The sequence below is a fragment of the Pteropus medius genome, unplaced genomic scaffold (assembly GCF_902729225.1).
Source record: "Pteropus medius unplaced genomic scaffold, Ma_sr-lr_union100, whole genome shotgun sequence".
Classification (NCBI taxonomy): Eukaryota; Metazoa; Chordata; class Mammalia; order Chiroptera; family Pteropodidae; genus Pteropus; species Pteropus medius.
Window position 1 is genome coordinate 2,920,695 of NW_024356397.1, and position 26,245 is coordinate 2,946,939.

At 42.7% G+C, this 26,245-nt stretch overlaps 2 protein-coding genes and 1 pseudogene across 3 annotated transcripts; 2 read left to right on the plus strand and 1 right to left on the minus strand.

Moving 5' to 3' along the window:
• The first annotated feature begins 4,103 nt into the window (after positions 1-4,103).
• On the plus strand, positions 4,104-20,258 carry SMAGP (small cell adhesion glycoprotein). Its single transcript, XM_039862088.1, has 4 exons — positions 4,104-4,122; positions 4,866-4,937; positions 18,705-18,782; positions 19,507-20,258. The coding sequence occupies exons 2-4, from the start codon at positions 4,904-4,906 to the stop codon at positions 19,683-19,685; spliced, it is 291 nt and encodes a 96-aa protein (XP_039718022.1). The 5' UTR covers positions 4,104-4,122; positions 4,866-4,903; the 3' UTR covers positions 19,686-20,258.
• Positions 7,148-7,266, plus strand: LOC120602262 (uncharacterized; annotated as a pseudogene).
• A 929-nt stretch (positions 20,259-21,187) lies between the features above and the next one.
• Positions 21,188-25,497, minus strand: DAZAP2 (DAZ associated protein 2). 2 transcript variants are annotated; one of them, XM_039862086.1, is made up of 4 exons: positions 25,342-25,495; positions 24,187-24,305; positions 23,548-23,793; positions 21,188-22,631 (listed from the first exon to the last, which is right to left on the minus strand). In XM_039862086.1, exons 1-4 carry the CDS (start codon positions 25,352-25,354, stop codon positions 22,503-22,505), a joined length of 507 nt encoding a protein of 168 aa, XP_039718020.1. In that variant the 5' UTR covers positions 25,355-25,495; the 3' UTR covers positions 21,188-22,502. The 2 variants fall into 2 exon arrangements, with proteins under 2 accessions (XP_039718020.1, XP_039718021.1); XM_039862087.1 differs by having other exon boundaries at positions 21,193-22,631; positions 23,625-23,793; positions 25,342-25,497.
• Between the last annotated feature and the right edge of the window lie 748 nt (positions 25,498-26,245).

The window sequence follows — 26,245 nt, forward strand, 5'->3', positions numbered from 1 at the left end:
CCAAGCACTGTACTATGTACTAGAGAAACGATGAAGTAAAAAAGTAAGAACTTTATAGGGACAATATTGAGTGGGGAGAAAAATGGGCAGGATTTAGCAATAGGTTGGAAGTGGACACATGATGAAGGCTCAAGTTTTAAAGAACTATTCTACGTTAGGCTTGAGAGACTAGAATCTGATGGTGCCAATTCCCTAAAATGGTGACTACAGGGAAAAGAACATTGTATGTGGATTCTCTGGCTTCAAGCAACAAACTGACACAATTAAGCAATAAAAGACATGTTCAAAGGGTATTAGTTCATAGAGCTGAAAGAACAACCAGGCTGCAGAAAGGACAAGAACCAGCCCACAGATGTCTATAGCAAGAATGTGTGGACTGCCCCCTCTAGGCAGCTGTCATTGGAAGACTCAGCTTCAGCCACCTTCTGCCACCGTGTCCTTTCCAGATTCACATTGCCTGGAGAAAGAATCTGACTGGCCCAGTTTGAGGGGAGGCATGTTAATGTCTACAATGACAAGAAGACCAATAGCGGGGGTGGTAGTAAGGGTAGAATACAAAGAAGTACAAGGAAACTTTTGGGGTGATAGAAATGTTCTTAATTCTGATTGTGGTGATAGTTTAACGGGTGTATACATGTGTCAAAACTGATCAAATTATATACTTGATATGCAGTTTATTGAGCATCCCATACAAACAACATAAGGTGTTTGAGAACTTGGGCTTTCCAGTAGTTGCATCCATTAGGGAAATAGAAATACATGTTTGTATTTAGAAGTCATTTTTCTAAGATCTAATCCTGTTACTCTTTTATTTAAAAACCTTCAGAGGATCTCTGCTGCTATGTTGGGGAAAAGGTTGATGCCCTCCGCTAAAAGGCCTACTGCTTATATTTTAATACCTTTCCTAGAAGGCATCCCAGTCCCTTGGCAGTCAGAATCACTGCTGGGAGTGATACGCCAAGGAAATTAGAAGGGTGGGGGAAATACAGGCTCCTAGCTTTCCAAAGCCCTCCATGATCTGCTTGGAATGCCCACCCATTCATCTAGCAAAACCCAGTTCAAGCCTTTATGCTACAGGGCTTTCACTGACCCTCATCTCCTAGGAAACTGATCCTTTTTGGAGAATGTGGCAGAGAGGACTTCTAGGGACTTACAGTCAGTGGACGAAGACAAGTACCCAAGGTAACTGCTACAACAGAGGCACAACTAAAGTGGAAAGTTTTACTAAATTGTGAGCTTGATACTTCATTTGCATATGGCACTACTGGAGGATCCAGGAGGGCAGAGGAAAGGGCTGGTATGCTGAGCATGAGTAATAATTTTGTTTAGGATAGACAGTCTCAGCTAAGAACCAAATCGTTTGCCCCAATTTACAAAATGGTAAAGTTATCCAAGGGAAAGGCTAGGACTTAGAAGACTGCCATCTTGGCAGCAGCACAAGAAGGGGCTGAAAACCAATCAAATTGGGCAGGATAAATGTCTTTTATCCCCTGTCCTGAGGCTCTTGGAAGGTGTTTTGTTTTTGTTTTGTTTTTTTTAATTAGTTTAAGTATACAGTACATTGGTTAGACATCTATATAGTTCATAAAATAATCCCCCAATTGCCTCCCCCACCGGCCCTCCACCTAGCCAACATATTAATGCTAACTGCATTCCCTATACCATGCTCCCCATCCTCATGGCCACCTATCAACTACTAATTTATATCCCTGGAGGTCTTTTGACAAAAGGATGGCTGCTTCAGTTTCTGAGGTTTAGCATTTAATCCTTGGAAAATACTGGTAGGTCACTACCACGTGAGGATTTATTCATCATCTATATGTATGCATCTCTAGAATTAATTGCAAGAATATCACCCAGTACCTGCCTTCCAGCAATTTGAAGAACAATATTGACAGACTAGGTAAGATATCCATAGTACAGTAGAATTATCCAGGATATCTAGGATACACCAAAGAACAGTAAACACACTGCTGACAGTTATTTATTTTATGCTAAATCGGTGCTGAGCATGTGCATATCGGATCCTGTTTTTCTGCATGTTTACACTTTTAAAATGAATGGTATGTGCCAACAGGAATAAAATCACGTACCAGCAAACTTTATGGTTACATTTTAAAGAGAGGGGAAAAAAAAGATGTTTGCGAGAGACTACTAACCATTAAATTAAATTGTGAAAGTAAAAAAGCAAATCAGTAGAGAGTCATTTAGCCAGATGGCCTCTGAGAGTCTGTAGTTCTGATAATTTTCAATACATAATGGAATATGCTATGAGAGACCCAGGATACAAGAAAAATCTCAACCTTTCCTGGAATCCATGGTCTGCTTATCAGTAAATGCAAGCAATTATCCATCTTTGGAATTTAATCCTTAGGGCTTGAATTCCCTTTTCTCTTGGATATTCTTTTATCTGAGAGCCAGGCTGATCTTTTTATTAACTTACATATGTCTTCCCTACATGTTACTTTCTTTGCCTTTCTTAGTGTGGTAGATTTCCCACACATGTCTTTCCTCTCACTGATCACTGCTGTGCCTTTAAAAATATATTTAAATAAAATGAATTATCAACTTCTTGTTTTTTTCCTCTTTTTTTTTACCAACCAAATAACATCTTTATGAATGAGAGCAACTACCTTTCCTTATTTTATGCTGAGACTTTCTACTTCAGTCTCTGTTCCCCAAATGAACATGTACAATCTCTGTCTCTCTATTCATCTATATAAATACTGACCCCAAACCTAGAGAACTCTTGACAAGAATAAAAAGTAAGCACAGAAATCTGTATCACTGGGATGAAAGGCAGAGTAACAAGAGTTCTAACCCTAAATAGGAAGTCAAGAAAATAACACTATGTGACAGGTAAGGTTCTAATGCTTTAAAGGTATTAATTCATTACATCCCCACAGTAACTCTGTGAGACAGGTGTTGTTGCAGATAAATGAAACAAGTTACTTGTCCAAGATCACACAGCAGAGCGGTTTCAAAAGCCTGTGTTTATACTATCACATCCTTAGTCATAGAGTTTGTCATTAATTTGGAAACATTTCCTGCCAAAAAGAAGTGAGTCAAGAGGTCGCTAAAGTATGACATTAATAGTTAAGTAGAGATGCTTACCGTGTTCTAGAACCGTGGCCTTGAAATGGTTTCACAGGCATTATCACTTTAAGTCCCCCATTTCAGGGATGAGGGAACAGATTTTAGAGATGTTAAGTATTTTGCCCAAAGTCACACAGCTAGCAAGCTGCAGAGCTAGAACTGTTTGAATCCAAAGTCCACGCCTCTCCACTACCTCAGATGAATGTGGAACAAGGAAAATGCAGGTGGCGCGGCGTTCTCCCCACTTCACCTCCCTGCTTCCCAGCCCGCAGTGTGCCTACTAAGTTGCCTTATGCTCCAGGTTTCTGGACACAGACTGATTTATGTAAATGATATGTAAACCCAAGTAACTTTCCACATCTGTTGAAAATTGTGGAAAGCGGTCAGATCTCAGCCCAGGGTTCAGATCCCATGCCCTCCCGAGCCCCGTGTCGAGAGAGGAAGCGGCTCCGGATGGAGAGTAAAGTGACAATCGGAGAAGGAAAAGCAGTCTTTCCTCCCAGGGGAGCAGAAGCGGCCTGGCGGGCAGAGGGAACCTGCAGAGGGCAGTTTCTCTCCTCTTTTCCTGTCCCACCCAGTCGCCCCCACCCCCCACTCGCAGCCAGACCCTGCAGCTACTCTGCGAGTCTCTCCGCGGCTTCCTGCAGCGAGTGTCCCTCCGTGGATCTGCGTGAATCTCTGCGGTTCCCGCCCTCGTTGAGTTCAAAAGGACGCGCGGAGTGGCGCCGGCCCTTCCGCTGCAGCCCGTCCGACTGGTAAGGTGAGCACGCGGAGGAGGGGACCCGGGGAGCGCCGAGGGCGCGGCGAGCCCGGTCGCCCACGCTCACACTGCAGTCACGTCGGCCCCGGCAGGAACTGAAACCGAGAACGGCCGGAGCTCGGCCCTCGGCTGGAGCCTCCCGTCGCGGCTGCTGGGAACCGGGTGCCCGGGACTGGTGGCCTTCGGAGCGCAGCGAGCCCGCGGGGTGCTGGTAACGCTGGAGGGCTGGAGGCGGGGCCGCGGAGCAAGCCCCGACGTCGGTAGAGGTGTTGAGGGCCCCCAGGGCGCCGAGGCTTGGGCTGGGCCAAGTGGGGCTCGGCCCTAGTGGCTGGCTGGTGGGGTTCGGTAGGCTGAGCGCGGGTGGCGCAGTGGGCAATGAAGGGAGGACTGCGGGGAGCGGGACAAGCCCGGTCGACAAATTGTGTCAAGACAAAAGGCGACTGAGTACCTTCGCCTCTGGTTTCCTTTGCCTGGTTCACCCCAACCCAAGGGCATGTCCCAGCAGCCACGCGGGCCCATGAGCCTGGGCGCTGGTCCTGAGTTCCCCGGCTCTCCTGACGCTTAGCGGATGGCTCCGCCTAAACTCCACGCTCCAGAACTGGGTACCTGTTACCACGATTTGGGGAAACTGGGGCAGCTGCTAATTTGCATACCTTTGCCTAACCTTTTCAGGCCTTGAGAAATCTCTTAATTACATGTGGTGACCCAGTGAAAGAATCTTGGGGTAGAGCGTTCGAAGATAATGCACCCCAAATACAGGAGGGCTCACGGATCTGCTCTTGGTATCTGCAGCCTGAGGAGATACCCAGGGAAACCAAAAGAGAAGTGTTTGGGATTAGCTCCACAGGGAAAAGAGGCAATGGGGAAGGGATTCGGAAAAATCTAGCGTCAAAGGCTTTTCTGGGATTTACAGTTGTCTCCAGCCCCAGACAGGGACCCGCCCTGCTCATTCCTGTCTTTGTCCCTCTGCCCGCCCTGCTCATTCCTGTCTTTGTCCCTCTTCCTACAGATCTGCTCCTTCCTCAAGGTGCCCATCCACTTGCTGCAATGACTAGCCTCCCAACCACGACTTCTCCAGGAGGTAGGTGAAGGTCTTTCCCAGCAGGAATGATAGAAACTCGTTCCACCCCCAGTTCAGTCCTGGAATTCCCAGAGGCCTCAGCACCAATGGGAATACCTTCCCCACCTCTCTCTGCCTGCCTCACCACCCCCACCCTCCCCACTCGGCTCCAAAGGTACTGGGAGGAAGCGGAAAGCTACTAGAGTATGTACTTCAGTGCAGTTTAAAACTGAAGTCTCACGGACCTGCCCTGGCACTACCACTCAAAACTTTGTGACCTTGAGCACTTTAAGGTCCAGTTTCCTCTTTTGTAAAATGGGAGAAATAGTACCTACCTTAATGAGATTATTTATGAGGATTAAATGAAATAACCTATATAAAATGCCTACCCAGTACAGTGTCTCATATCTAGTAAGCACTCAGTAACATTGGTTATTATTATTGGATACTTTTTAGAAACTCATCTTTTCCTGGAAAAGAATTGACTGCTTTCTAATTTCATTTTTCTGATGATATACTACAGCTTCAAAAACCCATTGTTCCTGGAGCTATGCTCAGGCAGGGATCCATCTCTCATCACATTGAGATGGATTCCCACTTTTCATTTCATAACCAAGCTGAGCTGGACAAACCATCAGATATCCATTGATTGTTTTCATTATATACTTGTTATGGTAAGGGAAGAACAAACACTTGGTTTGTGTATACACCTTTGTTTTCATATACCCAATTTGCATTTGTCGTTCTCTGTTTTACTGATGTGGAAACGGGTGAGTGGTGACCCCAGGGAAAGTCTGAGACAGCGTCCTCTGTGACTAGTAATGCACACAATTCTGTTAGTTGTCTGGTGAGAAATAAGAAATGGAATAGACGGAAGTTTAGATTGGTCAGCAGGGACTCCATGAGTGGGGCCCTTACCCTTGAAGGATGGATGAAGTGTATACAGGCAAAGTGGGGTGCAGTGGGTATTCCAGATAAAGGTAACGAATGCCCTGTGTGAAACTAGAGACTGCATTTCCCCTGAGGGGTGTTTTGGAGGAGAGGACAGAGGACCTCCAGAATAAACTTGCCCATAGGGAAAAGAGGTGAGGCTTGGGCAGCTAGCTTAGGAATTAGGACTTGGACAAAAGGGAACTATTTACATTCTTTTCTTTTTTTAAATTCATGGTAAAATATACATAATATAAATGTTACCATTTTAACCATTTTTTGGTGCGTAGTTTAGTAGTTTAGTTCACATTGCTGTGCAACCATCACTACCATCCATCTCTAGAACTTTTTCATCTTCCTAAACTGAAACTCTGTATTTATTAAATATAACACTCATTTCCCCTCCCCACAGCATTTGACAACCACCATTATACTTTCAATATATATAAATTCAACTAGGTACCTCATATAAGTGGAATCATACAATATTGGTTCTTTTATGTCTGCCTTATTTCACTTAGCATAACATCTCCAAGGTTCATCCATGTTGTAGCAAGTGACAGAATTTTTTTGTTAAGGCTGAATAATATATATATTATTAAAATTATATAATTTTATGTATATATATAGTATATATGATTTATATATATAATGTATATCACTTTGTTTATCCATTCATCCATTGATAGCTACTTGGGTCGTTTCTACCTTTTGGCTATTGTGAATAATGCTGCTGTAAACATGGGCATACAAATCCTACTATCCTCAACCCTTAAGAGTCCTGCTTTCAGGGTTTTTTTTTTTTTTTGGTATATACCCAGAAGTGTAATTGTTGGATCATGTGGTAACTATGTTTAATATTTTGAGGAACTGCATACTATTTTCCACAGCAGCTACACCGTTTTACAGTCCCACCAACAGTGCACAAGGGTTCCAAATTCTCCACATTTTCATTTTTGTGTGTTTTTTTTAATAGTAGCTATTCTATTGGGTGTAAAGTGGTATCGCATTTCCCTAACGATTAGTGATATTGAGCAACTTTTCATGTGCTTATTGTCCATCTGTATATCTTCTTTGGAGAAATGTCTAGTCAAATCTTTGTCTATTTTTTAATTGGCTTGTTTAGTTGTTGTTGAGTTGTATGTTTACATTCCTAACACAACAAGTGACATGAGTGATGAGATATTTTAGGACCTATCATACAGTCCACTACCCACTGGGTCCAAGCAAATGCAAGTTCAGAGACAGGAAGGGAGAAATCACGGATAGGGTGTAGGCTTAATGCTTTGAAGGATGGGATCAACTATGGCTATGCCACCCTGAACACGCCCAATCTCGTCTGATCTCGGAAGCTAAGCAGGGTCAGGCCTGGTTAGTACTGGGATGGGAGACCACCTAGAAATACCTGGTGCTGTTTAAAAAAAAAATGAAGGATGGGATCATTGAGAGCTTGCCAGTCTCTTCCCACCTCCCACCTCTACCCTATCATATTCTTTTTTCCCCAGATAATCTATAAAGATCTCTTAAAGGAGCTTTGATCTCTTGGAGTGTTAAAAGTGAGGGTCGCATTATGGATTTCATGGGCTTTTGCACTTTTGCCTTTGTGGGCCTGTTCCCTCCATTAAAAATGATATATATTAAAAATTATATTTTATAACTGTTGGTATAAGGGAAAATATAACATTAATATAATAAAATAATTAACAGTTGTATTTATAATTAGTAATTGATTGACATAACAATATTATAATTTCCTTAACCTAAACATTTGATTTTTTCTTGTGAATATAAATTAAAATCACTAAAAACCATTTTCCTGGGTCCCTAGAAGTATCTGGACCCCAGGCACTGTGCCTGCCGTGCCTAGTGCATAAGTCACCCTGTTGGAAGTAGGGGGAGTGGAACCTGGCATTGTGGGCTCTGCCTGCCCACAGGTAAAGCCTATCCTTTGCTATTTAATCACACTAGCCACTTCTTAGGTTTTACTCACTCTGAGTTAGACACTCAGCATTTTTCATCTCGCTTATTCCTCAGCACAATCCTGTGAGCAGGATTTATTCTCATTTTCTAGAAGCAAAAACTGAGGTTCGGGGAAATTAAGAAATTTTCAGAGAAATTAAGAAATTCTCCCAAAGTCATATGGCTAATAATGGCAGAGGCAGAATTTTGTACCAAGTCTGATTTACTTCAGAGCCTGTGTTCTTTCTGACATGGTACACTGCTCTCAAAGTCTCACTCCACCCCACTGGCCACTGCGCATGAAAGAGAAGGAAGGAGAAAGGGAGCAGAATTCCAGGGCAGGTTCCCATGGGAACGAGAATTGGGGGAGCCGCCCTGTGTTGGGCAGGTCAAGAGCAAATAAGTAGGTTGGCAGACTCAGGTGGCAAATGATCTGATGCCTCAGTGATAAAAGATTTAGGGAACAAGGGCCACAAAGAAACTAACTGGTAACTGGGTTAGCGCAAAAGAAAAAAAAAAAGAGTGAGTGAGCAAAACAAATCTTGAAGTTCATTTGCTGTTGGTTAGGTTTTGGGTGGCGCCTCAGACCTTATTGTGATCCTCCGCCCCGGGCCTCCCACCTGAAAAAAAAATGGTACTATAGTCTTTCCAAGCCTGAGAAGGTAAGGAAGAGAGTAACATTATTCTTTTGTTGGACGAGGAGATAAGAGAGAAATGGGGTAGAAACAGGAGATAATGGGGGCAAGCTGTAAGCCATTCTGCCCCTTTTATCTCATGCTTAGTGGTTTTAGTTTACTTTGTTGTTATAGTTGTTTGTTTGTTTGTTTTTTCATTAAAAAACTATTCCACGCCCTGCAGGGAAAAGCCTTCTAGATCTTGTGTGTGTGTGTGTGAGAGAGAGAGAGCACGTGTGTCTATAGTTTTATTTTAATTTACTTTTTTTTTACAAACATGTAATCATATTACACGTACTGCCCCAGCAATTTGCTTTTTTCATCTCACCATATGTCTTCTCCCAGTAATTGCGGATCTACCACATTCTTCCTAACAACTGTATACTGTTTCCAAAATGAATGGCCTGTAATTTACTTAATCACATTCCTCTGCCGATGGACATTCAGATATGTGTCACTCTTGCAAACATTGCTACAGTGAACAATCACCCTTTCACCCTTTCCATCTGCTATAAAATTCAGAGAACCAAACCCAGTGGACACATAAACAAAAAGCTTCACTGGAGGCAGAGCAGGATGTTTCCTGAACTTAGAGAGTTGCTTGCTAGTGTATGGTAGAAAGAACCTTAGGATGAAGAGACAGATTTGGAACCAGGTTCAGACAACTGCTGAGTGACCTTGGGCTTGCTGAGCTGCTTCAGTTTCTTGGCTTGTATGTAATGATAACACCAAACCCACTTACATAACATTCTTGTGGTAGAAAGAAAATAATGTATATTTTGTAAACTGTAAATCATAAACACAGATCATAATTCTGATACTTGAAGCCTGAAGGGCCCTTGCTCATCAGTTCTCAGAACACTCTGTGACCTTTAGTCTGAGAAAAGCTCTTTGGTGTAGAGTGGAGTTGAAAATTTTAATTTTTTTTTTAAATTTAATTTTGGAATAAATTTAAATTTATAGAAAAGTTGCAAAAAATAGTACAGAGAGTTCCCGTTTACCCTTCAGCCATTTCCCCTAATGTCAGTATCTTCCATGAGCATGGTATATTTGTGAAAAACCAGAAATTAACATTAGTACAATACTGTTAACTCCAGACTTCGTTGAGATTTTGCCAGTTTGAAAATGTGATTTTGAAGTGAATTCAGGTGCTCACTTCAGCAGCACATATACTAAAATTGAAGTGAATTTGGATAGAACACTTTCAATTTATAAAAATTTCATAAATGAGACTGAAAAGGTCCTGAGAGTCAGCTAGTTCAACTACCCATTCTGTGCTAGAATTCTCTCTCTAGTGCCGGAAGCATTTGTCCAGTTCTGCCCTCCTTTCTGTTGGGGAAGTCATCTGTCTACCATTAGTTTCTGCCATTTGTATAGCTCATCCATTGGCATATTTGAAGATAGCATTCAAGTTCTAGGCTACCCTTAAGTTTTCTCTCTGGGCTTCCTCTTGCAAGCTTTTCTTATCTGATGTGGTTTCCAAACCATTCACTATGTTGGCTGCTCACCTCAAAATTGTGATACCTAGATGCAACTCAGCAGTCTAAGAGTGGTGCAGAGGAGGCCTACACTGTTGCCTCCATGATAAGAGACAATATTTATATTAATGGTACTTAATATAACAGCAAGTTTTAATTGTTTTTATTATCAAATTATCATTGTAAGAAATTTGGAAGATAAAGGAGAGCATATAATAGAAGAAAATAAAAATTTTTCCAAACTGGACAACCTAGGTTCCACTCTGGCTGCTGTTTTGGGGTATATCCTCACAGCATGCATTGCTTTAGAGTGACTCCACTGTGATCTTTTATATATGCTGCTATTAGGCCATAGCCTCTGCATTCTTTCCCATCCCCCATTCTACCTGTGAGTAACTGATTTCCTGGACCTAAGAACAAAGAATCTGTTAAATTCTCATCTTGTTCAATTTGGCCCATTTCTCCAGTCATTTGAAATCTGTTTATCAGCGTCCTAGTTGCCCTTCTAGCTTTGAGTCTCTCACAAATTTGGTGATCCTTCCTGAGGTCTGCGGGGGTCTGCATTTACCCAAAGAGCACAAAGCCCATGTGGAAGGCGCCCATAAAGTAGAATACCAAAACAAAACAAAACAAAAAAAACTTGTAAAAAATTGAATATTCAATATATTTAAAAAACAAAAAAGCCAGAGTCATTATCATAAGGGGTGACTTATATTATTGGACTTTCTTTCTTCTACCTGCCTTATGATTTAACGTTCTTATTTTGAATTTCATAAAGGCCTTAATTTGGCCCTGGCATGATTTGACATAATAATATTAATTCAAAAAAAACTGAGGTTCAATTCCAGTGGAAGAACTTCTGCTTAGACTGGCGTCATTCACTCCATTCCTTGACAATGACTCTCCTACTTAGTCCTTATAGCCAGGCTGTATTACTCCACAAGGATATTATAAACAGTCTTAGCCTATGTTCTGTGATGAGCTACTCTCTACTCATGCAGCACCTTCAAATCTTCTTAAACCCCCTCCACATCCTCGCTCTCAATTAATGACTGTGCATTCTATTTTTTTTGAGCAAATTAAAGTTCTCAGAAGAAAACTGCCAAGACTCCCACTCCCTCCATCTGCCTACGACCTGCCTCTGTGCCCGTGTACATGTTAAACACATAAATAATGAATGACTCCTGCTCGGTCTGCAGCCAGCTCCTCTGTGCACTAGATCCTGTCCCTTCAAGGTCATGATTCTCCCATGCATTATCAATGGTTCCCTCTCTCCAGAGTCATTCCTACCCATACATGAACATGTTGTCATTTCTCCCATCCTAAAAAAAGCAAAAACAAACAAAAAACTTGAACTCCCTGCCCGCTCTAGCTGTAGCTCATTTCTCTGCTTACCTTTACAGGGGCGGGGGGGAAAGTTTATCTTCTGCCTTCGGTTCCTCTCTTTCCATTTTTTTCTTGAACCCACTATAAACCAGGGGTCTATACTCAGCACTTCACCAAAGCTTCTCTTGTCAAGGTCATTTATGACTTCTGCTTGGCAAAACCCAGTGGTCCTTGTACATGATCTATTTGGCCTCTACTCCTTAGTCCCCTTTGCTGTTTTCCCCCTGGGCTTAGTCCTTGATCCTCTCTGCCTGTACTTACTCCCTTGGTGATCTCGCTCAGTCTCTTGGTCTTAAATATGATGACTTTTAAATCTCCAGTCCAGACCTCTTCCCAAAATTCCAGTTTAACCTCTGCACTTGGATATTTAATAAGCAGTTGTGTCCAAAATTGAACTTTGGATCTTCCCTTCCAAATCTGTTTCTCCTGCAGGCTTCCCATCTTGGGCAATACTGCGCCTTCCCTCCCTTCAGTTACTCAGGCCTCAAACCTTGGTATCTTCGTCCTTGACTCCACCCCATATCCTGTCAGTCTTAACTTCAGAATCCCACCACTTCTTCGCTGAGCTGCTGCCAAACCCAGTGCTTTTGTGTAAAATTAGGAAAAGGCTCCCCCTTTTGGTGGATGCAGCTGTGCCCTTGTGCTGAGTACAATCTGCTTCTACTCCTGCCCCCACCTTCCCACTGCCCCATTGTCCACACACAGTCACAGGGATCCTTTAAAATCGATCTCTGTTTCAACTACCTATTGCTGCATAACAAACTACCTCAATACTCAGTGGCTTAAAACAGTAGCAGTTTTCTTAAAATTCTGTGAGTTGGCTGGTCACTCCTCTGCTGGTTTCACCTGTGCTCACTCATGCAGCTGCAATTGCTGGAAGGTCTGCTGGGCTAGATGACCTTGTTTACAGGTCTAGCAGTTGGTTCTGGCTGTCAGCTGAGCCTGGGGAACCTCAGTTTTCCTCCATGTGGCCTCTCATCCTCTAGTAGGCCGGATCTGGCTTCCTTACAACATGGTGGTCTCAAAGTTTCAAAAGTGTGGTCGTTGGAATTTCAGGCCCCATCCCAGACCTACTGAATCAAAATCTGCATTTTCACCTGATCCCTAGGAGATTCATACACACAATAAAGTTTGAGAAACACTGCTTTTAAAATGTAAAGCCAACCAGTCTCTACCCAAAAGCCTCTAAAAGGTTTTCATCTCACTCACTGAAAAAGCTAATGACCTTCCATGGTCTATATCAGCGGTCCCCAACCTTTTTGGTACCAGGAACGGTGCTCCTATAAGAATCTAATGCCTGATGATCTGAGGTGGAGCTGAGGCGGTGATGCTAGCATTGGAGGGCAGCTGCAAATACAGATGAAGCCTCGCCCGCTGCTCACCTCCTTCTGTGACCCAGTTCCTAACAGGCTACGGACCAGTACCCCTGGCCTACAGCACCCATGTCATAAAGCCCTTGACTTCTCTCTTCCTTTCCCCTTTGATCCCTCCAGGTTACCTCTATGTTGTGCCTTTAACATTTCAAGTAAGCAATGGCCCCAGGTACTTTTCAATACTATGGATAGCTTTACCTTGCTTGAACTTATTCCCTTCACCTGGAATGTTCCTCTCCCAGGTCTCTTCATGGCTGCCTCCCTCCCCTTCTATAGGTTTTTACTCAAGCCACCTCATCAGGGACCTTCCTGACCACATCCCAACTCCCTGTCCCCTTCCTGCTTGTTTTTTCTACATAGCACTAATCAACATATAACACAGTATATACGGTATATTTTTTACTTATTTAGTTTATTGTCCATCTTCCCCCTCGGAATGTAAATTGTATGAAAAAATGTCTTTTTAATGTGGTAAAATTATACAGAACATAAAATATACAGCTTTTAGGTCTGCAGCTCTGTGGCATTAAGTACATTTACATTGTTACACAACCATCACCACCATCCATCTCCTTTTCATCATCCCAAACTGAAAATCTATTCATTGAACAACAACTCCTCATTCTCCCCTCCTTCCACCTCCTAGTAACCACTATTCTGTTTCTATGAATTTGACTATTCTAGGTACCTCACATAAGTAGAATCTTATGATATTTGTTCTTTCGTGACTTATTTCATTAGCATAATGTCTTCAAGGTTCATCCATGTTGTAGCATGTGTCAGAATTTCCTTCCTTTTTAAGGCTGAATGATATTTCATTATATGTATGTACCACATTGGGTTTATCCATTCATCTGTTGTTCATGAACATTTGAGTTGTTTTATTTTTTAGTTATGTGAATAATGCTGCTATGAACACTGATGTACAAATATCTGTTTGACTTCTTGCTTTCATTTCTTTTGGATATGCACTTAGAAATAGAATATCTGGACCATATGATAATTCTGTTTAATTTTTTAAGGAATTGTGAAGGTGTGGGCTATTGTTTGTTGTGTTCACTGATCTATGCCCAGAGCCTTGGACAGAGCCTGGCACAGAGTACACGCTCAATAAATATTTGTTGAATTACCTTTTTAATTTCTCTGTCTATGATCCAGGACTCTCATTCTAAGAAGGATGTGCAGCTTGTCTGAGCACTTGCCTCGTAGTGGTCCCACACTAGCTCCTAATACTTATTATTTCAAGATTGAGACCCCCAAAGCAGGCCCTAATAACTTATTCTAGAATTTTGCTGGATTCTACATCAAGATCACCAGCTACTTACAGAATCCACCTTCTTTATATGGCTTGTCAGTCCTGGGCCCTATTTTTCTCGGAAGCTCCTATGTCACCAATAGTGATCCCACTGCACATTCTTTCAGTGCCCTTGGCTGTCATTTATCTGGATCTTGCTTAGATTAGTCTGGTACTTTCTGGGTTGCATTCCTTCTCTTGAGCTCACTTCTCCATGTCACGAAGATCCTGCTGTTCCTTTTATAAAAAAAAATCATTCTCTTTGATAGGAGACAGAGGCAAAAAGAGTTGGGGGAACTCTCCTTTCCCTGTTACCTCCAACCTGACACCTTCAGGCTCAAAGAGCAAGCTTATTTCTTTCCCTGTTCTTCCTCCAAATATAACATTAAATTCGTTTGCCAACTTGAGCTGTATAGAGCTTCCTGACACTATTCTTTTGAGTCTTTGACAGCCTTTGACAGTCTTTGACAGCCTCTAATACAGGCATTTCTGCTATAAAACTTTATGTGCATTTTTCTAAAGACCCACATTCTGAAATTACATTACAGAAAATGAGCTTACAGGAAAAACAGGATTGTGGCAGACCACTCAAGACTGATGAAACTTTGTAACAAGAATTCTAAAAATACAACACAAAAATCTCAATTAAAATATTGATAGTTAAATCTCCACCAGCATTTGAACCTCGAATCCCTGTCAGTCCTTTGCCCGCTGTGTCCTGGGATGTGTGCTTCTACCTTTTAGAAGTAGGTTCCAAAGAGCCTTCACTTCCAAAAGAGACCATGTTCATCAAAAGTAAAAATCTGATGAAGGGTCTGCCTTCTTCATTATTCCATGGTTTCGTATAGAAGTAAATTTCTTTGTACCTCTTTCGTTTGTACTTATTGCTTCACCAGATGGCTTAATAAAAGTGGAAACCGTCCAATTACTGTATCCAAGGAAGGCACTTCTATTGAATTTTATGTTTCTCAAGGTCTTTCAATATTGCTGAAATGTTCTCTTTAGTTGGAGAAAGTTTGCCTCGATCACATCAAACATGAAAGCTGGAAAAGGTGCTTACAAACCAACACTACTTCCACACTACACTGATATCATTCCCTATTTACCAATTGCCTATGAACAAATTCACATTAAAGGAGCATTCTTGGAAACACTATAGTCTGGATTTGATTGTGGTCATCTGATTTTTCTTCTGCCTTTATCCATATCTTTTAAATTCTTGAACTTTTTGGAAAGCTGCCTCATAGTTATTGTTCATTACCTTTTCCTCTTTTTCTCTATTAGAAAAAAAAGAGAGAGAGACAGTGGTAGGAAGGTTTAGTATGAATACCTTGCTTGGGCTTTGTAGCGGGTAGCTCTGGATTCAGATCTTGGCTCCATCCACTGTTTCATCATGTATAATGTGAGTCATGTCACTTAAACATCCCCGCCCCACCCCACCCACACACTCTGCAAGGGAGCAGGGCTCAGGGTCTACATTAGCAAATAAAAATACCTATTTGAAGTGACTGCTGTTCTAAAGATTAATAATTACGTCTATAAAGCACATAGCATGAAGCAGATACTTAGTAGCTGTTAAAACTAGGGTCCTTTGCAGAATTTCCCAACCAGGAATCATCTTCCCTCTCAGATTCTCTTTCCAGGGACTCATGCATATCTGTTCCTTAAACCCTCACTAAAATTCAACTCCACGGTTGGGGCCCTGGTTGCTGTCATCACCGCTGCTTCCCAGCATTTATGTCAGTGCCTCTAGCACATTGTAGGTGCAAATTTATTGTTGTTGAATGATTGAACTGAATCTTACTCACATTTATATTTAAGCTTCTGTACATACATTATTCTTCTTAGTACATTATCTTAAGTTCTCAAATGTTTAAGGAAGGCTGGATAAGAACAGCTGTGCAGAACTCTGGGTCAACGCTGGGAAGATGGATGGAGTGCAGCCCTGGGAGATTTGGGGGAAGAAAGTGTGCATGGCGAGGGACAGCAGTCTGAGGCAATGATCAGGTCGATACATCTCCAGGCTTTTCTTTGACGGAAGTCACAGTATAATCTCAAAAGTGACATCCCATCACTTTTGTTGCATTCTGTTTGTTAGAAGCAAGTGTCTTGGTCCAGCCCACTCACGGAGAAGGGCTTACCCAAGGGGGTAAATACCAGAGGCCAGATCACTGGGATCCATCTTAGAAGCTGCCCACCAGACTCCTGTTTTACAAATCAAGAAACAGAGGCTCAATGAGGTTTAATTACTTCCTCAGGGTCACCTAATTATATGCTTCGTAGGAGTCAAACACAAAACACTTTCCCTTTTAATCACTAAGCATATAAACAAAGTCAACTTAATCATATTTTAAGTAGTAGCTACTATATAATCCTTATATATGTTCTTATTTAATTTTTACAATAGGCCCGCAGAGTTGGGTAATATAGTCCCCATCCCTAATAGACGAGAAGCAATGACTGAATCAAAAGATGTAACGATTTGCCCAAGGCTGCAAAGTAGCTGAGTGTATCCCCATTCCTAACGAAAAAGTGGAAGAGGGTTTGGCCTGACCTTGGGAGGTGGGCCGCTCTAAGCAGCCCACCTCTGCTTTCTCTGTTGCAGGACCAGGATGGTTCATCAGGCCTCCCTTTGGCCTATGTGAAAATATCCCTCAACATCATTGTCCCCTCTTAGGACTGCTCCCAGGCTCACCAGACCACTGCTGGTGACTTAATTTCACTTGGCCCTAGCTGGAAACCTGAAGGTGTCAGGCACTGGACAAGAATAATGCTCATGTCTGTGCTCCAGCCACACTGGCCTTTGAGTCCTTTGTCTCAGAGCTTTGACCCAGCCTCTTCTCTACATAGGATGTGCTCTACTTCCTGCTCTTTTTACTCTATAAACTCCTATCCTGCTTCAGCTCCTAACACAAATCTTACTTTCTGAGGAGACTGTTCCTGCTGGAAGAGTAGATCAGGCTCCTCTGCCACATGCTGTCTTAAGTAACTGAATGTTTTCTTTGTCGTGATCATCCTAGTTCATAACTAGGAGCGCTGGTGTGGAGGGTAAGCTCCACGAAGGTAGACCATGTCTGTTTATGTCTGTTTTGCTCACCATTATATCCCCAAAGTGCCTAGCACAGTACCTGGCAGAGAGTAAGCAGTTAATGAGTACTGCTATTATTATCTAGTGAATGAATGTTGAGATGCCCCCTGTTGGTGATCCAGGATGGGCCGGCCTGTTTTCCCCAGAGTACCTCTGTCCTGTAGCAACCTTAACTTAATTGTTGCCTTTTCAAACTTTTATACCAAAATGCTAACTAGGGGAGAACTGAAGGACTTCCTGACTTCCCATGTCAGGAACATTTAAAAGGGACTTCTAGAGACCACTAGTTCTGTAGTGTTCCCAACCAGGGTAATGACTTTAGGTTTGGGACTTTCAGGCTCTGAAGGATAAATAGACCCAATAGCAGGAGCGGGTATGGGATATATTTTAAGGTCAAAGAGGCCTTGTTTCAAAACCTGTCAAATTTCAGGGCCTACTCTGGAAATGTAGAAAGGGTTTTAATAAGGAAGGAACCTCATCTCATTATTTAAAAATAATGTTTACAAAGAATTTGTAAAAACATCCAAGAAATGCATGTGCCATATAATATAAATATCTGTACATATATATACATTTATCATTTGATTTCATTTATGTAAAAATATGCATTTCTAATAATAGCTTACCCTATTGAGTTACTTACTGAGTCACAACAATGCTATAAAGTAGATACCATTATCTCCATTGAAGATGAGGAAGCTGATCCCAGAGAATATATAATTTTCCCACAGCTAGTATAGGACAGAGCTCAAATTTGAACCTTGTCAGTCAGGCTCTAGAGCGCACACTCTTAACCACTATATTAGAGAGAAATCCATCAAAATGTTTACTGTCTTTGGGCGATGGTTTATTTTTCTCTTCTAATGTCTGCATTTCATATATGGATATACTATAGGAGTTGAATGATAAGTTTTTGGATAGGGAAGAAGGTGAGGGGTGAAATCTGAAGGACAAACATGGTTTAGAGAAATACTGCCATTTGCGACAACATGGATGGACCTCAAGATAATCATGCTAAGCAAAATAAGCCAGACAGAAAAACTTGAAAATCACATGATATCACTTATATGTGGGATATAAACCTAAAAACAACAAATGAGCAGGACAGAGACTCAGACATGGACTATAGACAAGTGGTTACTAGTGGGGTGGGAGAGGATGGGGGAGGTAGACAGGGTAAAGGGGGTCAAATATAGGGAAATAGGGGGAGGGCGAAGGGGTAAAGGGGATCAAATATATGGTAGCTGAAGGAAACTGGACTTTGGGTGGTAAACCCACAATAGAATATACAAATGTCAAATGATAATGTATACCTGAAAATTATATAATTGTATTAACCAAATGTTACCCCAATAAACTTAATTAAAAAAAATTTTTAATAATAAATAGGAAAAAAAGATAGAAGACTAAATTATCAAGCTAAGATTAAGCTTGATATGCAAAACATATGACATATTTTGAGGGTAAAAAAATTAAGCTTTCCTCACCCTTCTTTTCCCAAATTTAATAAATCTGCTTTGGACTCACCAAAAAAAACCAAAAAACCCATATATTTTTAACAAAAGAATTCACCCCATTTCCTTTTCCGCTTTTCTAAATTTTCCAGAACTGATGACCACCCCAATTCTGAAGGCCACTGAGGCCCTGTCTCCAGAAGCTGAAGCCAGCACAGCACTCATTGCAGGTAACAGAGGCTGAGTCAAAACTTTCAGAGTTCAGGGACCTTCTGAGTTCGGGGGCCGTCTCACTCCAGAGATAGCAAGGAACCCAGTGTGATAAACTAGGATTTTCCCTAAACAGGAAAGCACCACAAATTAGAGACAAAATCCATGAATGGGCTTGTTTTGGCATGTAGATTCTTAAACACACACACACACACACACACACACACACACACGACTCTGAAAGACTTCGAGGCTTCTGTTTGAGGCATTGCCAGTAAATGGTAGGTTGGGATGTGGCCACAAACAGATATAGGTACATATGGGCTCTACACTCCAGTATGTGGGTAGGGACGAGGATATGTGTGGTTTGTCAACTGAGTGAGCAAGAGGATGGGAGGGAACAAAGAACCTCCTACAGGATGGCTATGGATTAAAAAAACCCTTCCTGTTGGGATAAGCTATTTCCTGTTTGCCTCCTTCCTGTTTCTATCATAATCATCAGGAACTGGTTGAGAGGGAGTTCAAAAGCCTGTGTCCTTAGCTTAAGCACCAAGAGTTAGATTTCATGTCCCATGGAAGCTGGGCTTAGTGGGAGAATATGGATTTGGAAGTGGACACTAATGGACTAGAACAGGAAGATCCTTATGAAAAGTGAGGGAATTGTCTAATTCAGAGGACCCGATGAATTACTGAGACCTCCTCAATTATGAAACCTCTCTCTATATTTTCCCTCTCCTTTCCAAGTTGTTATCACCGTGGTCTTCCTCACCCTGCTGTCAGTCGTGGTCTTGATCTTCTTTTACCTGTACAAGAACAAAGGCAGCTACGTCACCTATGAGCCTGCAGAAGGAGAGCCCAGCACCATCCTTCAGATGGAGAGTGACTCAGCCAAGGGCAAGGAGAAGGAGGAATATTTCATCTAATGATTCCTGGGTCCCAAGGAGTTTATTCAGACTCTAGTGATAACACATTGACTATTTAATTTATTAGATGAAAGTTTTATCTGAAGCCAGTGAGAAGCCTAGATTGAGCTCCTTCCAGAACACAGGCCCAAATTTAACATCACTGATGCCAGGAACCAGGGAAACGAAGAAAGCTGCTTACAGTGTTGTTGGCCAGGCCTTTGTAATACAGCAGTGTTTGTGACTGACCAACAAGGTGGAGCTATTCCAAGCAACATTTGAGTATGTGCCCAGTCATCTTCAATTTTCCACAGGTCAAAAGGAAGAAGAGAGTTAGGGTCACTGGCTGCTCCTGTCCCCTACCTGGACACCTAGTGACAGTTCCAGTGGAGATAGCGTTCACGGACGTTCTTCCCATTGGCTGGATACCACAGTAAAAGGCTGGGCTAGGAGCGGTAGGAGACTAGAGACTTTACCTCCTGATGAATGTGTGACATCCCCTAATCTGAGCCCTTCCTTTCCGTATTCCCCAACAACCTCATACTTAATGCTATTTTTATCAGAATTAAAAATTTTTCAGATTCGGAAATCAGATTCTCGTCTGCAGGCAATAACTACCTTTACATTTTGACTGATCCCTGCCTAAACTTTCTTGCCATCGTCTTTTGCTTGTTTAACTCTTTTGCATATATTCTCTCCCAAGCAAAAAGGACCCTAGAGAAGTTTCTAAAGTTCCCAGAACAATTTCAGATTTGAAACAAAGATGGTCCTGGGAAGCTTGTCTCGCGTGTCATTAGAAATGTACCCTGGGAGATGGACGATTTATCCTCCATCCTGGCAAGGACCAGTTTCCCAGAATTCATCCTCTGGATACACAGAGGGAACAAGGAACAATCTACCTACCACTTTCCCACCAGTGTCCTTTGGATCAAGCCGAGAAGTTTCTTGGATCTCAGTCTCAAAATGAGGCATGTTTAAAAGACAACTTTTTTGGTAGAGATCATTAGTTCCCCAGATATTACTTTGGAATTAAGCTAGATCTCCTTTGAGGTCTTAAATGTATAGCCTCCATTGTCAAAGCTCAAGTCCACCCCAAGTTAAGACTCAAGAGTTGAGGAATCAATCTTGGCAACCTAGATTCCAGTTTTCAGTATTTCTCCACACAGAACTTTGGAGAAACTGAAGGTCACCCTGAAATTACATAAATTCTAAAACATTTTCCTCGAGTCAAACTTTGGGGCAAGTTAGAAGAATCAACTGTTCCCTTATTTCTAAGTTTATGTTCTGAATTCCTCTGGCATAACAGACTTTTAAGAATCTGAAAGAGCTTAAGAAGCGAAGAAAAGTTAAACATCTAAATGGAACTCATGAAAATGGTCTAATCTTAGCCTTGTCCTCCTGCATTTATTTCAAAACTTTCATTAAAAAAAAAATGGCAGCAGCACCTAACCAAATTCTAGGTGGAATATTAAAGGTATCAACAGAAGAAATCTAAAAACAAGCCGAGTAAAGAATCCTTGAAGTGAGGTGTAATGCAACTTCATCACTTTATTCAAATCTTCAAAATAGTCTTTATTCTACATTTTTAGTATAAAAAAATCCACAAGTTAAGTGCACCACAGTGTAGAGAGAGACATACAACGCTGAACTTCCATAACAGTCAATGGTACAGTCAAACATCACATGTACAGAACACAAAATTTAGATGAACTGAAATTATAAAATAAAATCCAATTGCCAAAAATAAAAATCAAAATATTAAGGATCCCTGAAATATTCTTAACCCTAATGAGATTTCACTGGACTCAAGTCATTTTGTAGTGAGGTGTTCACAATGACCCCGTTAACCTAGCTTAGGAATTCTTGGGAGCCATGAGTGGCTGCATCAGACACTTGGACAATAAACGGTGACCAATTTCTGATTTGAAAACTCCCCTTAATTTGGCTTTATAGTCATCAAGCTTGTGAAATGCATCCTCCTCTTTGCCCCCACCCCCCATTTTAAACAAACTTGTCTACTGTACAGTTTACATTGCTATCCTTTGTTCAAACAAGCTTAGTTTTTCTGGCACCAAAGCAAATTTGGGTTTGGTTCATGTATGAAAAGATAACCTATGAGGAGGGTCCAAAAGGCACCCTCCACTTTTGCCTGAGGAAATGCAAAAGCAGAAGTAATGGGGTCTGTGCTTGAGGCACAGAGGGGATTTCAGAGGATCCTTGTGAAAGACTAGTTAAAAGATGACAAGTGGGGAGAAGTGCAAGGAGAGAAGGAAATTAGTCTGACTGGCTTTCTGTCCTGCACCATTGATTCAATGGAGAGTGGCGGGAGGGAACGGAAGACTAGGGTTGAGGGTGGGATGTGGGACAAAGGATGGAAAGGAAAAGGCAGACAACTAATGCGTTTCATTTATAACAAGTAATATAAATCAAAGACATAAAGGAGATTAAAGACCAATCGGAATAATTTGGCAACTTTAATTCTTAGGAAGATCAAAGTTCCCTCCAAACCTAATTTGATGTTTTATTACTAAAAGCAAAGACCAGTATGGTACAGTATTACTCCAGAGGAATTAAAGGAAGATCCTTAGGGCTGCTTCACCCACATTCATTTTATGAATGGATACCTCCCCTACCTCAAAATGCTTTAGGGAGGTACTGCTACCATTACATGGTTCCTTATTAACTTTGAAAAGTGCCTGAAAGTTTGGGCACCAGAAAGACACCCCAACCACATGTGTCTAAACTGCAACTTCAGGTTAATATGACTAAAGCAGTTACATTGTGAGAAGTGCTGAAGGTATGTGATGTCTTTCCCGGCACAGAGGTGGCCTTGGTTCTTCACCAGATGGTGTAGCCACCATCTGAGCCACCCATGAAGAAGTTTCCCTTCCGCTGAGTTACAAGGACATTGGCTCCCTGCATGACTGCAAGCTGAGCAGCATTGGGAGGGCATCCAGGGGGTGGAGGCTGAAAAGACAAGACAAGATTGATTGGGCACAAAGCAGCTGATACAAAGGAAGTAGACACAGGTGAAACAGAGAACCTGTTAAGAAGATGGCAATGTGCTGACCAGTAGCATCTTAAGGAGCTCGCTCTGCCACCAATCTGGGTCCTAAAGCAGGTGTGTGAACCCAAAGATACGAACAGGAAAGGGAGCCTACCACTTATTCAAAGGATTCCAGCTCCAAAATAAGGCCTATGGATAGATACTGTCTGAATATGGGTAGGCCAGATCCACAGGCATTTTCAGTGATTTCCTACCCATATTCCAAAAACAGGGATGGAGTGCCAGGTCCCTGGCCCCTATACAAAGTCCCCCTATAGTTTTCAAATGACCATGAGATAACCAAAAGGCTCCACCTATTAACACCAATTCCTACCTCATCTCTAACATGTAGTGAGTAGACAGGCCTCAAGGCCTAGCAAGGACCATTTGGGCTAAATTCCCATGTACAGGGGAGCTAAGCAGGAGACATAACTAAAATCCCTAGTATCTTTCTAAAAGCTACTTAATAGAGATTTTGCTTTCTTCTTTTTTAATCATCATGGTCTCTAATAAAGTGCCATGCTGATGGCAAATATTAAGTAAATGCTATGGAATGAATAAGGAACGTTACTAGACCAGTTCACTGTACCAAAGTGAACTGAAAAAGAAGCAGGCAGGACTCCTGACAGGAAAACAAAGGCATCTGCTTAACTGAGGCCCCAGATGCTACTAGTCTGCCACAGTGCTGCCCTCTCAACCACTTTCTACCCAACTAGTGAATGTCACTGGTTGCACCAATACCAGCAACTATTATCAAAGAATGGTGAAAAGATGAATACGTAGTCATAAAAAGTTTAAATACACAAGGGATGAATTTTCTGACAAGGTCATACTCACAGGAATATTGCCAGCAGTAGCCCCAGCTCCAAATCTGGCACCTGCATCATACCCTCCGTCCACCAGCACTGTTGAACCAGGTGGGTAGATGGGGCCAACTGGATAATAAGCCATGGGGACTGTAGAACCTAAAGGTCCAACAGCCACAGACTGGGCCATGGGAAGATACAGTGAGGTGCCAGGAAATGCAGCTGACATGGTGGGGACTGTGGCAGCCCCTGGGTGTACAAAGCTCGGACGATAGAGCTAGAAGAGGCAGAAGAGAAGGTAAAATGTTACTTTATGACATTCCTATTTCAGATTTCATTCCCGTTTCCTCTTTAATGAGTCAATTCTTAATTCTCATTGTGCAGAATACAATCTATGAGTTATATAAGTTGCCCTTCTACTACCACTCAATAGTGTCCTGCTATAACTAATGTTAGCCTCAAGGAATGCAAATTCATCTTCAACCTGTGTCAGATACATAAAAATAATCTGAACTCCCCAAAATTAATGAACTATATATTGTTTTAGATTATTTACATGAGCAATCTCTTGTTTGTGAACAGTAAATATGTGGAATCAGACTTAGTTAAGGACTGAAAATGTGACCCAAAAGTATTCTCAACCAGCTCAAGTCTAGTAAACTGGAAGCACCTCTGAGTAGGCAGGTGGAGCATCAGTATAGGGTGGAGCCTGAGGAAGATGCAAGGTCTGAGGGTACACTGGATTCCCAGGAGGCTGTACAGGGTAGGTTGGCTGCGTTGGATATTGACCTGGAAGACAAGAAAAAGCGCATGTTCCCTACCATGCCCAGCCACTAAAATGGGGGAGTGCCTACTGGGTAGCTGACCTAGCAGGAGCAAGCAGAAGGAGATTTGCAGACTACTCTGGATGGCCTGATTCCTGGAATCAAGAAAGTGAGCATTCTATTTGCACCCTTATCACTGAAGATGTTAGATTCTAACTGGACAGGAAAGGCGCTCTTCCCACTATTATTATACCGTTGTAAGAGGAAAGTCCAGCTGGGCCCAGGTTCCTTCCAGAATGCATGACAAGTCTGGTCACCCGTTCTTGCCCATGTTTCAAGGGTATATCCTGCCTCTGCTCTGGGTAGTCGCTACAGGCCTGGCTGTAACTCGCTAAGACCTAGCGAGTAACGATGGTTATGATTATTTACCTCACAGATGCCTGCTCAAGGTCGACTTCAAATTAAAAGAGTGAATGGTGGAAGTGAACCTTGAGACCAGACAGGGTGAAGGGGAAAGTCTTGACTTGAGAAACTGAGGTCGTGTTCTACCAGACACACTGGTACCATCACAGGAACCGGGAGAAGTTCTGACCGCCAGCGAAGAGAAATGGAAAGCAACCCTTCAGGCCCTGGCCCGCCCACCAGCGCCCACATCTTTTCTAGTTAAGCCCGTGGGCCTGCCTGTGGTTCCGGAGCACAACACCCCGCCTTTGCCGGCTCTCCATTGGCCTACCCAAATCCCTGCTCTAGCTCCTCATTTGCTCCTGCAGATGTCCATCATGACAAAGCTCCCCCCACCCACAACCACACCCCCCCCCCAACCGCGAGCCCTCAGCTCCAAACTGCGCCACAGAGTTTAAGGGGGAAAGGGCCGGGAGGGAGCGAGTAGCCGTAGTTTGGGGATGACGAAGGCGTCTGGCGCAGCCCTCAGGACTGCAGCCGGCCGAGGAGCGCGGCGCAGCTCGCCCCAAGCTTGGCGTTGGGTGACCCTGAGCTCCAGGCCCGCTCGTTCCGGGCCAGCACTACTCCCCACAACGACCTTAGCCGTCCCCTGTCCTTGCCTTTGCTGTTCATGGTGGCTGCGGGTCCGGTTCGGCTCGGCGTCGCGGACGGTTATTTTTTTCGTCCTCTTCCTGTTCGTAGTCACTTCCGTGCCACGTGACGATTCGTCCTCCTAGCGTCACCCGATGCCCGAGTGTCGTTGCCACCGGAAATCCAGCCCCTTTGCCCGGCCTCCAGTAGCGAAAGGGAGGGCCCGCGTGATCACGCCCACTCGCGTTGGCCCCGCCCAGTAGGTCACTTCCTCCAACCCTCCCACTTCTGTCCTTCGACTGGGGAAAAACCAAAAATATACGGGTACAGTTATTACCTATAAACAGGACCTTGTCTCTCGATTGCGCTATCGGAGGCAGAACCATTAATCTATTTCCAGGAAACTTGTTCCACCTACGCGCATCAGCTCAAGGTCACCTCGACAGCCTTTCCACGAGAGGCATAGATTTCTACAAATTTCTTTACCTGATCAGCGCTCCCCAGACCTTGATCTATATCACTCGTTCCCCTCCTTCTAAACCCAACTTCAGCCTCAACTCCGTAAAGATTTATTTTGCCTATCCAACTCGCATCAATCCTCCGAATTAGACCATCGCTTGAATTTTTGCTGCCTTGTCTGTTCCACCGACAGACTGTTGGTATTTACTTATGTGTAACTGTCTCCCTCACCAAAAGGAAGGTCCTACTGTGCTGTGCCGTCCACAACAGCTAGTACTAAAACTGGCATACTCGTAGTACCCAAGGAGTGGCGGTGGCCCTATCCTTCCTTTGGCACCTGTTATAGGTGACCTGAGGGGTGCCTTGTTTTTATTTTCTCTGTATCTCTTCGCCTCTAACTCAATTGTCCCATAAAGGCAAAGATGCCATCCTTTAGGACAGCGATTAAGTTTTTCCTTCTCCGTCTTTCATTTT